The 15,859-nt window shown below is 37.1% G+C and overlaps 1 protein-coding gene across 1 annotated transcript in view; it reads right to left on the bottom strand.

Annotated features, from left to right (window-relative positions):
• The window catches only part of GULP1 (GULP PTB domain containing engulfment adaptor 1), a 108,459-nt gene that overhangs the window by 91,998 nt on the left and 602 nt on the right, over positions 1-15,859 (bottom strand). The window contains exon 2 of the mRNA XM_086615870.1: positions 15,582-15,632. Within this exon, the coding sequence (XP_086471996.1) occupies positions 15,582-15,632 (51 nt within the window). The remainder of the gene's footprint in view (positions 1-15,581; positions 15,633-15,859) is intronic.

The following is a 15,859-nucleotide window of genomic DNA, read 5'->3' as shown; positions in this document are numbered from 1 at the left end:
AGGCATTTGGACCGGTGAGCACAAAGGCGGTAAGATCCAAAGCCGAAATCGTCACCTACATAATTACTTTTTGACCCTAACAATAACATTGCTTGCTGCCTTCTATGCTTTATGCACCAAAGGAAGCGGAATGGCAGGTTTCCAGCTTCCAGCACAAGCAACCATAGTCCTCCCTGGCTGCTGAAACAACACTGAAGCTTCCACACAGACATCTTTAAATGCTTGTGGGCTCCTTCAGAAATGTTGTGTTTTGATACGTTTTCTAAATTTAGAGCTGTCTCAGGCAAGCCAAGAGAGAGGGTGCTTGGGAAGGGCATGAAACAAACCACCAGTGTAACTGGTCTCATTTGTCCCTTGTTTCCTCTTAAAAATTGAATATTCCTCAGAATTTATTTAGAGGTCCCCCCCCGGCCAGTCCGTCTGAATGGCACAGGCTATAACTATTACCTGGGCTGAACCCTGTTTTTGTGTACCTCTTTTTCATTCCACAAATAATTCTTCCAACGAAACCTCCCTAAACCTCCCACCTTGCATCCATCCACTCCCTTTATTAAAAAAAAAAGAAATGAAAAAAAACCTTAAAAAAAATGTTCAATCTGTCCTTTCCCTCTCAAACACACACAGTTTCCATGCAAAGCCAAACGTAGCTTCAGAAGCCCTGAAGATTCAGACTCTTTCTCCTCTCGGACCCCAGCCTTTCAAGCGCACTGGATAACATTTCTTAAAGAATGAAGCACAAAATGTCTTAAACCCTGTTTTCAAAAGGGCCGCAGCACGCAGGAATGTGTGATTCATTGACTTGCAATGAAACTCAGGCTTATAAAGTTACTTCTGAAGGTAAGATGAGAAACTTCGGGACATGGTAACAGCTTTAAAATTCTTTTTCTGAGTTAGATCAAAATATCATGGAAATACTGTCCTGATATGACATGTGACATAACGAAGGAAAAAATTATGATATTAAAAGACTGTGTTAAGTGATGCACAAAACCAAATAAATATCATCATATCATTATGAAGCCCCCTTTCCTTTTGCATAACAAGTAACTGAAACACTAACTTGCCACAACCCTTTCTCCTCTGAAACAGTAAAATAGTTAGAAAAAGATGTTGACATGTCAATGAACAAAGTTAAAACGCAGACCCGAACCCACGCTCACACGCAGCCTTTCTTAATGTTTTGTTCAGGGTTATGAAAATAGTGTGTCCTTTACATTTGTGAATGATATTAGAATAGTCTATAGGAATATAAACCACAACAGCATTTAAACAGAATTTAGCACTATAGAAACTTGCAGGAAAAATATCTGTTCAAGATCCTCAAATTCAGCACAACTCTAGGGGCTTCACCAGAATTGAACGACTTTCATCAGCTGAAGCTCTCGGCCTGTGCTTGGGCTTTATAATTGCACAGAAGCACGAACGGAGCGTGAAGGAGAACATGAGTCATAGAAAAGCTCTACTTTTAAAGTTTTATCAATCCCCACATTTTCAAGAACACTCATTAGCTAGAACCAAGTGGCAGACACATTTCTGGCTGGAGGCAAACCCACAGAAGCCCGAGGTTAATTCTTGCAATTTTTCACATGTGTAGAGGAGGGAGGAAAACTGGTGAAGAACCAGTCAGCTATCTCACCCTCTCATCTCCCTAAAACATTGCTCCCCTTCCAAAACGCTTGCTTCTCCTTCTGTGAAAGGGATGGGCAGGAACACCCTAATCTGAAGGCTAAAAATGCCCCTCTGGTCCGACAGAGATCACAGCAGCCCCTATTCTCCCCGGGCTCCTGAAATCAGCTGGAAGCTACCGAAGAACCACACGTACACTATTTTTTCTTTCTCTCTCAACCAGTATAAGCCTATTACCATTGTAACAGTGCTCTTTTCCCCTCACAGCAAGAAGTCTTTCAGACCACAAGTAAAGCATTTCTCATACAGTAGATCCACCAAAACTAGAGGAGTAATCACAGAAACTCTGGGGACAATCAGGCGGGAGTGTTTTTCTATAAATAGCAACATCAAAGAGAGGCCAGGAAGCAGAAAATCTATGTGAAACTCACGCATTTCATATTGCTTTCCAAAAAGTTCGAGTAAGTGGCTTTTTACTCTCCCATCTCCTAAAAATAACCTGCCCCTTTCAATAGGAAAAAAAACCAAAATACCGCTGAGACATCTGACAGCAAAAACAACTCCTTAGGCAAGGTTACCACCAACTTTTGTTTCACAACGAGAAAAAATATCAACATCAACAAATGTAACAAGAATAGATTTCATTATTAAAGTAGAACTCTGAAGAAAATGTTTTTAAAACTGTTGCAAGCACCAATAAATCCTCAGACAAGTCGCTAACGGCACAATCTTCAGAAAAAACAGAGGAAAACAAAATTTACTTGTTTCACAAAAACAGCTCTCTAGATCTGTCTTTTAAAGCATTAGAAAATATATTTAATTTTTAAAATTTTGCATTTTTCAGCATATTAACTTGTAAACAATTAATTTGTATTATGCTTATCAATGACTGCTGATATGTATTAGTAGATTACATTATTCACAGAACAAACTAATGTTTATACTGTACAAACAAAAGTAATAATTCTAAAAAACAGGAACATTCCCTTCTTCCCAAACTTGTTATATTTTGCAAGAAAAATTGAGACTCTTATTTCATTCACTGTGACAGAACAATCGTAACAGGATACAAGAGGAGCTTCCTTTTTCCTCCAGTGACGGTGTCTAGTGAAACGTGGTGAAGGATTTCAGTTGTGTCAGCCTAATTTTTTCTCTGCTGTACAAGAACTTACAGATGTCAGATGCTTAGAGCCAGTAGAAAGGCTTTATACATGTTCTCTCTCAAAGAACTCAGACGCTTTAATCTGCTTCCAAAAGACAGACAGATGGCAAACATCTTGCTCACTTGCAGACAAGAGGTTCTGTATTTGACATCTCATTAGTAATTTGATCATCTATATGGAATCTGAACAAGATTTTTTGCCTGTCACACTACTGTCAGATGGATGATGGAGAGCCTGGGGAAGCTTTGTTAGTGTTTTAACAGCAATGGAGATGGATTCAGTGATGACGTCCTCTGTGAACAGGTAAACATAGAACAGTTCTTAAAAATAACACAGTTCTGGTATAAGGGAGATTAGACTCTTGAGCTTTTTGACTCATAGTATAAGTAATGCTCCAAAAATTTACACACAGTCCTTGCATGCAGGGATATATACAGGTAAAAGGAAAGATATGTCCTGCCACTGAATAGGGTTCCTTCTATGTCAGAATCATCCTTTCTCCTCTGGGAGAGCTGATTGCTCCACACACAATCTACAGAAGCTATTTATTTAATTACTGGCAGATTATTGTCAAACCCTCCAAGGCATTTTCTTTGTAGTAGGGCGGGGGAAGTATTTGAAACCTTCTGGTTTGCAAACAATAGCAAATTCTTGTTAACTTTCTGAAATTTTTAAGTTTACATTTATTGTATTCATTGCATTTTCACAATCACATGGTAAAAAGCGTCACTGACAGCAAAGGCAGAGATGGAAAGACTCATTAAGTATTCTAAAGGTAATTTCCAAATAAAGCATAACAATTTTAGAAATAATTAGTTTAGTTCTGCTTACAATGAAAAGCAAATCTTATTTAGTAGATCCTTTGTAGAGGTACAACAGATTAACAAAAGGGAATGTTTTACTACTCTAACAAAGTATATTTGGCCAAACTTGAAAAGCACATTATCCATACCATTGTGCACACATGCTCAACAGATTACTGATGTTCAAAAGATGATTAAGAGGAAGTGAAAAACCCAGATGTTTGTTTAGACAGAAGCCACCAGAAAATTTCTGGGTAGGTACCAGGGAAAAACCAGCAAGAGAAGAGTGAGGAGAAATGTGCCTGCATCTCCCCACACCACTCCTCAACCCACCCCCCTCTATATTATCTTCGCTCCTATACAGACTTCACAGCACACACTGCATGTTTTCTCTGCTGTAGTCCTTTCTCTAGGAGCTCAACAGGGTTGCTCCAATTCATTATAAATGTAAAATGAAAGAAATAATCATCCCTTCCCCAAGAGCTCTGGATTGCAACACTACAGATGGTTTCATAACTCCCTGAAGTCACAGTTTGGGGTTTTTTCAATTGTAAAAGCTTTTTGGGTTTTTGAGCTGGTTTTTCTTAGCATGTAAGATCAATACAAAACGAACAGAGACCATCCTCTTATGAAAATGAGAAGTATATGCTAAAAAGTTATAATCATGTCAAAAGAGGAGATGGCGGGAAGACGATATCATTATTTAAGCCTATTTATCTGCAAGACTTCAAGTTCGTACTTTTATACCTTAATTAATTCAGGGACCCTTGTTCCACAACTCTCCCTCAAAGGGGAACCAGAACCCTGCATAAATCTAGGCATACAGGCAGATACACAGAGTGTATATATACTTGCTTTCTTGCCTTTTACAGTCCAATTCCTGTGATCAATTCCTTCCCAGTGCTAAAGGTCACATGTTTAAAAAAAATCACTGCCATACAAATTTCTAACAATTTATTTTCTCATAACCAATTTATTAACATATTACATATTTCTGAGACAGTGAAATACAAAAGTGTCATACGTTTAACAAAAATTTTAAAAGGCGTCATTCACTTCAAAGAATTTTAAAATCCATGATACTGGACACAATCCCTTACTATTAAGTCAACAGATTTCTCATTAACATTAATACATTCAGAATTTTTGCTTTAATTTGTTAGCCTCAAGGACAGCATTAGTTGCGTTCATACAGACGAGACAAGCTTTATTATGAGATTGTAACAGTTTTCAAAATTGAGAAAAGTTGGCAATATCCATTTTGTCACTTCTACTAGATCCATCCAAAGTGAGTATCTTGAAAACTAGATTATATTGGTTTTTAGGCTTTATCACAGGACATTCCTTTAGCTTATCTTCTTTAGCCCTTCTGAATACATTCTGAATAATCCCAACATTTTGACAAGGATGTGATATGAGGTTAAAAACACAGATACGAAACAGACAGAAAAGCATGGGAACCAAAATCCTATTTATAAGAAATTAATCTTCCTATATCTGTCTTGTAAATCAGGTATGTGATCAAGTAGTTCATTATAATGTGTATTATAGAGAAACATTCAGGTTTTGCACACTACTACTGTTATTATGAATTTTATTTCAAGATTTTGGTAAGTGATCCATGCTAGAGTAATTTAGTAGAAATTACTGAGATATAGACTACTACATAATAGAATTTCCAAGCTAGCAAGACTTAAATTTCTTCAATTTTCCTGGACAGGAGTTCTCTATATCTTTTAACACAGTTGGGGCTAAAAAGAACATGAAAGTTTTAAAAGCACAATAGATCAACAACTTTGAACTCAAGCATTCATCACATCACACTCAGAATGGTACTGGCTACTTGGGACTGGGAAGAAACAATTCCAGTCCTGCTCCAGTAAACTGCCCTGTAGTTAAAACATGCTGCAAGCTGAAAATCATATTCAGTTTGTTCAGCTTTGCATAGAAAAAATGTCTAAGAGGCATCTCCAGTATCTGGAGATGAATGAGTGTCATCTTCTGGTCCTTTACCAGCATATGATAAACTTGGAACAACGATCCTTAAACCACTACGCACAGCAAGTAACTGCCCAGATAGGCACCATTCCATGGTGAGCTCCCAGAACCAGAGGAGAAATAAATACAGGTCATCCTCCTAAGTATATAGAGGAAATTCCAACAACTGCTAACAGCAGATTCTGATGATCCTGTGACTGAAATACTGGATGTAAAAGGAGAGGTTTGTGAAAAGTAGGTACCAACATCCATTATATTTTCAAAGACAGTAATTTTTAGGCTTTTCTCTTGAAAATTGAAAAGATAAGAAAAAAAAAGGAAGGGGAGGGAAAAACAAAAAAAAAAAGAGAAAACTCTAAACTTCAGAAGAACAGTGTTTACAAACTAGAAATGGACCCTTGTCAGAAAGTTTCCTATTGAATTGCTTAAATGCCCATCCCAGTCGTTTATTTTCCCATTTTTTCTATACAGATCTGAGCTACCAACTCTGGTCCATGGCTTTGGGTACAGTCACCGGATTCGTAAATGCTGAGGCAAAACCATAAGAGTTTCACAGCATCTCAGTCCTTTCAGAAATTTAAGCTTCACTACCAAGGTTTCAAGAACTCAGAGTACAGATTCACAGAGTAGCAAATATGACCCCATTTAAACCAGATATCCACGTGTATTTGTGCAGGTGAAGTCTGCAAGAATTGCACTTGAACTACATTCACACATCTGTAACATCTGTCCCTACCCGTTGGCACCATGCATCTGAATATCCAGAGTTGACTTCCTTGGAAATCACAGCTCACAGAGGCTAAAAGCTGTCCTCCTGTATGAGGAGCAAAACTCCACCAGTGTGCATATACTCTTTCATGAGATCCTTGTGACACGTCGCCATAGAGAATCTTCTCCAAGGCAGTTATCACCAGACACCCTACTGCAAGAAAAGAAACCACAGCAAAACCACAGGACATAAAGTGACTCTCTACTGCACTCATGCACTTGAGAAAATGCTGCTTTCAAAAACCAGACCTAGGAGTCAGCTGGCAAAACAAAATCAGAACCATCAACATAAAACTGCACCCTATATCCAACCGCTACACCGAACTACATGCTACTCTCTCCTCCTCCTTCCCCCAACAACATACATTGAATCACGCATAACTATTATTTAATTTAAGGTTTAACTTAAGATTACTTAAGTTACTTCAGGACAATCACATACAAATAACACTGGTAGTCACTAATTACTCAAACGTTTTGGATTCATACACAAACACAATTTCACGAATGCTTCTTGAACAATGCTTTTCCAAAACATTTTAACATTGCTATACACTCAAAGAATCAACCATCCGAGAGAGAGCTGAGTATCTCTGCTGGTACTTGCAGATGTCACAGAAGTTCATTTTAAAAGAAACAGCTAGGAGTACTGAAAAAGAACAAGCTTGGGTGAAACAACAATCTTAAACAGTCTTGCTTCTACTGCAATTTTACATTTTCGTAAAAAAAATGAGCACAGAGGTAACAATTGAGAAATGCAGCAATGTATGCAAATTTCGGTAATAGGGAATAGTCATTATGGCCCAGTGCTATAAAAACCCTGCTCAAACACAGCACATCTTTAGCTACAGTTTCCTGCGTTTTTCCAAAATCCATTGTGTTTTAATGAAAAACTTATGCCAAAAGACTCAAGAAAAGCTCATTCTTGGAAAATTGCTAGAATATATATGCACATGCACTCTCAGCTGGCTCACAACGGCACGCAGACAGAAAGGGCTGTTACTGAATTTTTACAAACATATTTGACTCTGTCTTTAAAAACAAACAAAAAAATTAAGTAGCTGTTGCAGAACAGCAGCACCTAGGTCAGTCGAGAAAAACTGTACTTCTCAAAGAAAGAAACCAGTATCTCAACAATACTGATGTAAAGCATGACACAAATTTCTATATATAAAGAAAAAATTTTGAAGAAAAAATAGTTCTCTCATGGTTGGGGAGATGAGAGACGAAAGTTAAAATTACTAATTAGCAGTTACCTTGAAAACTAAAAGCATAAAGCATTATTTCAGCTAAGAGGGAAAATTACATGAGAAATTACTTAACATTCCTTGATAAGCTGGAAAGGAACTGAAAAGGAAGTATAATTGTAAACTGGGAGTAATGGAGACATTAAGTCCTACAGAGTATTTATGGAGAGAAGTTCCTGATCACTCTGCCAAACCTCTGTTCTCTTTTTTCTTCAATTTGCTTGTGACTGTGAGCATGCAAGCTCAAATTTGTTTCCTGAAGCACCTATATTTAAATCGTTTTGGAATTCCATTGCACAAATGACTGTGATAAATTAATCTCATCTTTCTATCTGCTAACAGGATTTTCAAAAGTATACCTCGCTGGTCACAACTCAGTGATATTTTTCAAAAAAGGTTTAGCTTTGTGTGTTTAGCCTTCCAGAAATTATCCTCTGTAACAAGTGGACTCTGACTTCTTAAAGAAAGCACAAAAACAATTAATACCACTCATGTTTTAAAACTCCATTAAAATCACAAGCAACAAAATGAGAGCATAATTACTCCAAGAACCGAATTGAAATATTGTTCTCACTTTGCAGGTCCTTCGAAAGGAAACTATTGCTGAAATCAACCAGTATAAGAATTCTTTCAAAGCAGTAAAACCTCACCACGCTGCCACTGAAACGTGAATGGCTTAAACACACAAACTAGAGTCTACACCGGTTAGAAGGTATTAACCTTTCAAATATTGTTTGAATTAAGCCAGTAGGAAACAAAACGTATTTTGCAGTCTTGTAATTTACAATACATATACACAACCAAACAGCAGCACTTAATAAGCAGCCAAAAGGACAAGTGTGATCTGAAAGCAAACTAAAACAAATTAACCAACTTCTGAATTTCCTTCAAATTCTCTGGAGAGTTTCATAAATCACTCCCATATCCCCTTCCCCAGGGGGAAAAAAAAAGTCAGAATTAATAAGTCAAATTGTTTTTTTTTTTCCTTTTTTAATCCAAAGTAATGCTGGAGCTAAAATTGGTATAACAAAGGAAGGTAGTTGCTTGTTTAGAGGAAGCTACTTCCTCTCCTGTAATGCATTTAACAAAATCTTTCAACAAAGGATGCAGAAGCATCCACTGACATTAGGTAAAGTTTATAAGAACTCCGATGAGATTATCATCATTCCATCTTGTAGATGCATAAATTAAGAGAGAGACACAATACATGGCCTCCCAATGACACTGAAAGAATTAACAGCTGCAGTAAAACTCAGGACTTCTGAATTTCATGTTCCTGTTTAAGGACTTCTCTAAACTGGAAATATTTTCTAGCAGTTACTGAGCACATTAAAATGGAGACATCTTCTTGACAAAATTTTTACAGCAAGCTTATATAGTTCCTCTTTAATTTATAGTTAACATACCATTATTACAGAACCAGAATATAACGTTTCAAACAGCAGATCTCACTACTGTTTCACTAACTGACAGCTAAGTGGAGGTTTCAAAGCAGAATGGGAAAAGTGGAACTAACAAACAGCATGGTGTGCCAACTTCCACCATTTTTATGATATGATTCCTCATGTTATGACCAATAACACAGCTAAGATCAACAAAAGGGGATGGATGACACTCCTACCTTTTCCCTCCCTGCTCCAAGTAAGGATTACTGTGCCCATGGTAATACTGTGAATCACTGAATTTGTACGTACTCATCGCACCCACCATGGATTCCAGTGAAGCTCTACAGCAAGGTCACCCCCACTACTATGCTTTTGGGATCCTCCACAGCAGTAGGTGTCGTGTCTTTCCAATGGTCCTAGCTGGCCATCCAAGCTTAACAAATCCTTTTGATATTGATGGCATTTCATATTCCTTGCTGTTGATCTATGAACATAATATAGTTCACCTGAGCAAGCTCTTTGCCAAACAATACTTTTACTTTTCATTTAAGAAGTTTCTATCCAAGGAGTTTCTCCTCCAATTACCTGGAATAAAAGGAGAAGTGATGCACCACCATACCTTGAATTCTGCTCAATTATCTGATTTAGAAAATAATTGCACATTTACCATACAATTTTCTTCAGCTATATGTTGCTATTTGCATTCTGTATCATGAAACTTTGGGTTAATTGTGGTTTTATTCCTATTTCATGACACTAAGGGGATAGCTTGCCTTCAGACACTTTGCCGCTGTATTTTAAATGTTAGCAGTCTTAAGATCTTGCAGGACTGGTCTAAATGTGTGGAGTCTAAATGTGTAGTACAAATACAGGTCTGCACTGTTACATAGCTTCCTGTCAAAAGGACGTTATTTACTCCTCAGAGTGTTCTTTTCCTTTTTTTTTTTTTTTTGTTGTTGTTAAAGAAAAAGGGAGTAAATGCACGCACAAAAAACCAGTAACACTTTCCTGTGCATCCTCCCTAGGTTGCTTTGCAGGAGATACACATTTTTACCCTAAATTCTCATCCATCTATCACCTTCGACTCTATTCCACCACTCACATTAAATAGAGTTAACTTTTTTTACACATTTGCATTCTGGCCCTGTGTCCATGGTTTCCAGCACTGAATAGATTCATTCACATGAAACCAAATCTTTGCTTTGCTCAGGGTGATGAGCAACCTCACTTGTGACATTTACATCTACTGATTTGCCTGTTTTCTGAATACTCCATCACAATATGTTGATCAAAATTATATAAATTGATAGTTCACTGCATCAGATGATCTGCACTTTTCATCCCAAAGTCAAAATTACTTTAGTTTTTTTTACCCATACGAAGAATAACCCTTGTATACCTCTTTTTACTTATTTGTATTGAACCAGTTTCAAATTGGTTCTTTTTCCAGACTAAAAAGTCAGTAATCAAATTGTATAGAACTTTATTGGTGATAAACAGGAAGTTGCTAGCAGGCACTGCTACTTCCCCCCTGTTGAAAAAGTTAATTTTGAGAACTATCTTTATTCAATAGGCTGCTAGCCATCAGAGATCTGTGCATTTTCCTCTTCAGCAAGAGTTAATAAGCTGCCTTCCTGCTGTTGGAAAGCTACCTACCCAGTAGCATCAAAATTTGAGCACAAAATATCACTGTAAAGGCCAAGAACATAGCTGAAATGCTCTGTGACATCTACCACTAAATTCTACGCTAGATTTTAGTGCAGTCCAAGCTACATAACAATTCAATATTGTGGTATTTCCAAGCACAAAGTCAGTTTTATGTTATCAATCAGCAGTATTTTTAGCAGCCACGGAATCCACAACTCCCCAGACCATAAAGAAATATAAACTGGCCTTTCAATTTGTAACAAATTATCCCTTTCATTCAAAGTTAAAATACTGTGTTTTATCTTGTACTTGTGTCATGAAGTCATATCTGTGCAATTAACACAGCTTATCTGATTAACAGAAATTTACTAAACTGCAGTAAATCATTTCTCTAAGCTCAATGGCAATTGAGTTACTATAAAATCAACTGGCTTAGGTATCTGTTCTTAAATATCCATATAGCTGCCATTATCATAGTATTTGACATCCTATTTAATCACATAACAAGGGTTTGCCAACTCTATAGGTCAGAGTTGCATTCTACACATGGCAGAGCAAAGACACGGAGACTGATGTTCAGAAGAACATGTTTCTTCCACCATTTAGCAGTGAAGGACAGAACACACCGGAGAGACCATATTTAAAAAGCGTATGTAAAAAATGCTCCAAATCAGGTGCTAGGAACAGAACACCTGGAAACACACTCTGTGTTTTGAGAGAAAGCTTTAAAAACAGCAACATGGTATGTGTGCGCACACAGCACCCACAAAGCAAATCAATAATCAGAGATGTAGAAGAATATTCAGATATAAGTTCTCATTTGAACAACTCGGCGGAGGGAAGGAACAAACTAAGAGTCTGAAGACCAGCAGGTTTAGATGAACACTGTTGTTCAGGAATCTGCTGAAACACTGCGTGAATGACAATTCACAAAATATACACTGCCTTAGTGATAAAAAAACTGCAAAGCACTGAGCCGTGTCATTTATTCAAAGGTAACGGACTCTTCACAGATCATTGTAACACAGCACCCACCCCTCCGGGCTGTCACTCCAGCCCTGAGCTCCTGGCATGGCTACTGTCAAAGGCAGAGGGCCAGTCAAGCGTATATGCTTTTTAAGAGCCTTACATATTAATGTCCTGGTACAGCAGAGTAAACACATGATAATGGACTTGCCTGAGAGTACCTTTCAGGGAAACAAGTCTGCAAAAAGGATTAAATTCATCCAGGAAAATAAATCATTCTCGAAGAGGAAGAGATGAAGGCAACATATAGAAGAGGACTTGCGAGAGAATCCCTGCCTACCACCACACAACCATGAACCCCAGATCAGCAGAAGTTAAAAAACGAATTTAAAATATAAGTTAATCTTCATTTTTCTGATTTTTGAAGGTTCTTTTAAAATTATTTGATATTAGATGCTACAAACTTCACAGGAGGACTTCAATTTTAAAAAAATGCCCTAATGTGAAAAGGAGTAATACAGCAGGCCATTATTTTCCGTTTTTTCTGCATCATTGAAACATGACCTATTTGGCTATCCAGGTCTGATTTTCTTTCAGTTGATTTTTTTTTTTTTTAATAGACCAAACTTTAAGTGTTCCTGTCTGTTAAAGAAGATTTTGGGTTAAATCTAGCAAGATTCAATTACATGTACTCAGAAATCTCCTTTGTTTGGAATTTTCCTCACCACCTTGAATTCCACAGTCACTTAAAAATACAAAAAAGAGGTGTTTTAAGTAGTATACATGTCTAGTGAGCCAATTAGGTAAGTTCTTCTTAATGGCTAAATCATGTACCGAGTTTTTGAGCTGTCAAAGTAGAGATTTACATAAAACTCCTCAAAACATTATGAACTGGGCTGTCATTTACAGCTTAGACAATATTTAGGTGACGCAACATATCTTGGCTCACACTGTTTTTCAAACATTTGTAAGCCTAGTTGGTCTTTGCACTTCCATTCCAGGACCAAGGAAAAGTGTCTCAATTACAAAAAAAAAAAGTTAATGGAATCAGGAAATAAGGTTACAGAACTATAGAAGCATCAGGTCTAATATACCTAGGACCCTGATTACACTTTGAGTAGCTCCAGTCTTCCCACTTCTGTGCTACAACACAGTTAAAGGCAAGGGTGAAAAGGAAGCAGCAACTTACTACAAAAGGGAAGTAATCTAAATAGGGTGGGAAAGGCACTTTACTGCTTTTATACTTATGTTGTTATTAACCTTTTTAAATTTAATTATGGTACTTCTGTCTGAAAAAGGTCAGAATCAAACAATCTGGTAACTCTGATTAACATGATAAACAAATCTCTAAATTTTCCAGTTCTGGAATTAAATTACAGGCAGTGATTCATAAATATAAAACCAAATATATAAACAATGAGAAAATAAATACAACATGTATTACAATACAGTACCTTGATTCTTAACATGAATATTACATGTTTTCATGTTATATCCATAACCATTGAGATGTGAAATGTAATTCTTTCCCCTCCTCAAGAGCAGTCAAAAAATATCACAGTTGATCTTTTCACTCCAGGAGGATATAAAAAAAATACAAACCCCTTCCTTGTTAGGAATGTTAACTTTAGGGTGAGAGATCTTAAAAATAAAGTAATCTATAAATGAAAATACGAAGTGGCAACAGATTGCATTTGGCGGTTTAGAAGGAAGTCTTTTTCAATTTCACATATCATGTAACAGGTGTTAGATTAAATAAATGAAATTACCTAATAAATAAGTATCTGCTACCCAGAGTCACTGAGCTGCTAACCACAGATGGTTCAACTGGTTTTTAATTTAAGGCTTTTACCATGACTCAAAAGTATGAAAAGAACAGACCTGCATTTAAAAACAGGACTGAAGGTTAGATAGAAGAGGGCTGTGTAACTTCTCTGTCTACATTCCTACTATAAAGAATAAAACATACTACACAGTTGTCTCAAAACCTGTTTGAGTTGACCTCTGATACTTTGACTCACCTGTTTACTCATGGTGAAAATATACTTCTTTAAATGCAGAATGTGACATCCATTATGTATTCCTAATAAGGCCAGATGTATTTTTTGTAGGTAAGTAAAGGAAGGAAGCAAGTAGTTTTGAGGAGGAATTTCAATAGCAGAATATTATTAATCCAAGTGATACCCGAAAAGTCGGTGCAATTGAACTTTCCAAGGCTCATTTTGGAGCTTAGAAAGCAGGCACTCTTTATAGCAGCGCCAGGCAGCACTGAGGATCGCTCCACCACGCGTGCTCCCCCAAACAGGCAAAATCACAAGGAATATATGTTGCAAAATCATACATATTCAACCAATTTCTGAGAACTAATTTACATAAACATAGGATTTCTTGGAACTTATCATCATATGTAAATGTTCGTTTTGCATGCTTAGTCATCTGCCTCAGTGGTCAAGGGATAAAGTAAATACTCTTCCTCACTGTGTTCACTATTTGAACTCTGTTTTGTTGCATGCGTATAGTTGCTTGAAGGCCAGTCCACAGCTCTCCTTTGGTCTTTCTTTCACTGTCTTTATCTCTTTGCAAGGTAGGATGGTTTCATCCTGACCATCTGTCTTCAAGGTCCCCCTTCGCACAATGGTCAACTATTCACAACATTCATCAATCAAGGCTTACACTGTTTAGCAATGCTTGCACAACCATATTTTTCTTTCATAGTTATCTGCTAGTTGTTTTATTGTTGCAAAATCTTTAGGAACCTAAGAACATCCTGGTTTATACTTCACAAGGCTGTGGCTAAGTCACAAAGTACATGATTTAGCAGCAGCCTTTCTATTGACAAGTAAGCATTTCCATACCTAATGGGCAAACTACAGACATGGGGATTTCTTCCAAACTTGGTTCAAGCAATATTTGTGGCTTGGGGAGACGGGAGCAACTGGGAAGAATCACAAATGCAAGAACAAAATCCATTAAGTTTTTGTTTGTTTGCTTTTTTAAACACAGATTATATGTATTCAGGTTTTTGGAAACCACTTAAGACACACCTATCTCCACTTATCATGTTGGAGAGTGACTGGGTTGTTCACCATTTCATTCTTCTATAATGCATAAAGTCAATCAGGCTATTCTGTTAGACTGCAGCAAATTGTAAAGACTGGAATACTGATGCACAGGGCATCAGAAAACTTCAACTCCATCAAGTAGGTTCCCTCGCTGCTGACACTTCAGAATGACAGCAAACCTCGGTACTGATGAACTCCTTTCTTCTATAGGCAAGTCCTCAGTTCTTACAGTTGTTTAAATTAACAGGGATAAAGCAGCTAGAATTACATGACTTAACCATATCTTCAAACTAAAGGGCAATTAGATTTTGACCTTATGCATTATGCCAAAAGGCACTGCAATGCACCTGTTTATTCAATAATACTGCAAAAACTTTACAAGATAAAAATGTTTTAAAACGACATAACTTCTTGACTTTCAGAGATGCTAAAGTCTAAAGCTAAACTAAAAATAAAAATAACGCAACCTAGAAACAGGTTTAAAAAAAAAAATATAATGGCCTATAAAGAAGAACTTAATTAGAAATGTGGCAGAGTCTTCACCACCTGCAAAATTTCTAAAGTTTAATGGCCCTCTAAAAAGGAGTGACTCCCTCCCAAATGGCAGGAAGATGCCTGTAATAGAGGTGATTATAAGAAGCTCAAGGTAATACTGTGAAACAGACCTAGAAGCAATTTTGCATTTTGAATCATTTGGCTGCAGCCTTGGTTGGCTCCTTGCCAGTACCACAGGCAATAAAGGGAACCAAGAAAAAAACAGTGATGAAACTCGTCCAGCTGTTTGGAAGGGGAAGCAGAGATCCAGTGGCAGACAGAAGGGAGGCACGGCGGCAGCTTGGCAGACATAGCAGTGGGGAAGAATAGGGCTTTAAATCAGTAGATTGTGGTCAACAATACTGAGCACACAGATTTTTACCGGTACACTGGAACTTGTTACGTCCCCTAAACACAAGATCCACTTTTGAATCTAGAAAATCAACACACACAATCAAAAAATCCCAACCAGGCAATTAAGAACAGATTTCACTGCTTTTCTTGTAGGCTTAAAGATCTACAGGAAGTTTTCAAAATCCAGATTGTGTATGTAACAACTCCACCTTCCTATATGAATACCATCTCATTTTCTACTCACACTCAGAAAACTACACAAACACAAAAATGGTTTAACTATTTTAATGAAAAAAATCTTTTTAA

The sequence above is a fragment of the Tauraco erythrolophus genome, chromosome 8 (genome assembly GCF_009769465.1).
Source record: "Tauraco erythrolophus isolate bTauEry1 chromosome 8, bTauEry1.pri, whole genome shotgun sequence".
NCBI classification, from domain to species: Eukaryota; Metazoa; Chordata; class Aves; order Musophagiformes; family Musophagidae; genus Tauraco; species Tauraco erythrolophus.
Note: the sequence above shows the minus strand (reverse complement) of the source record. Positions and strands in the feature narration are given on the sequence as shown.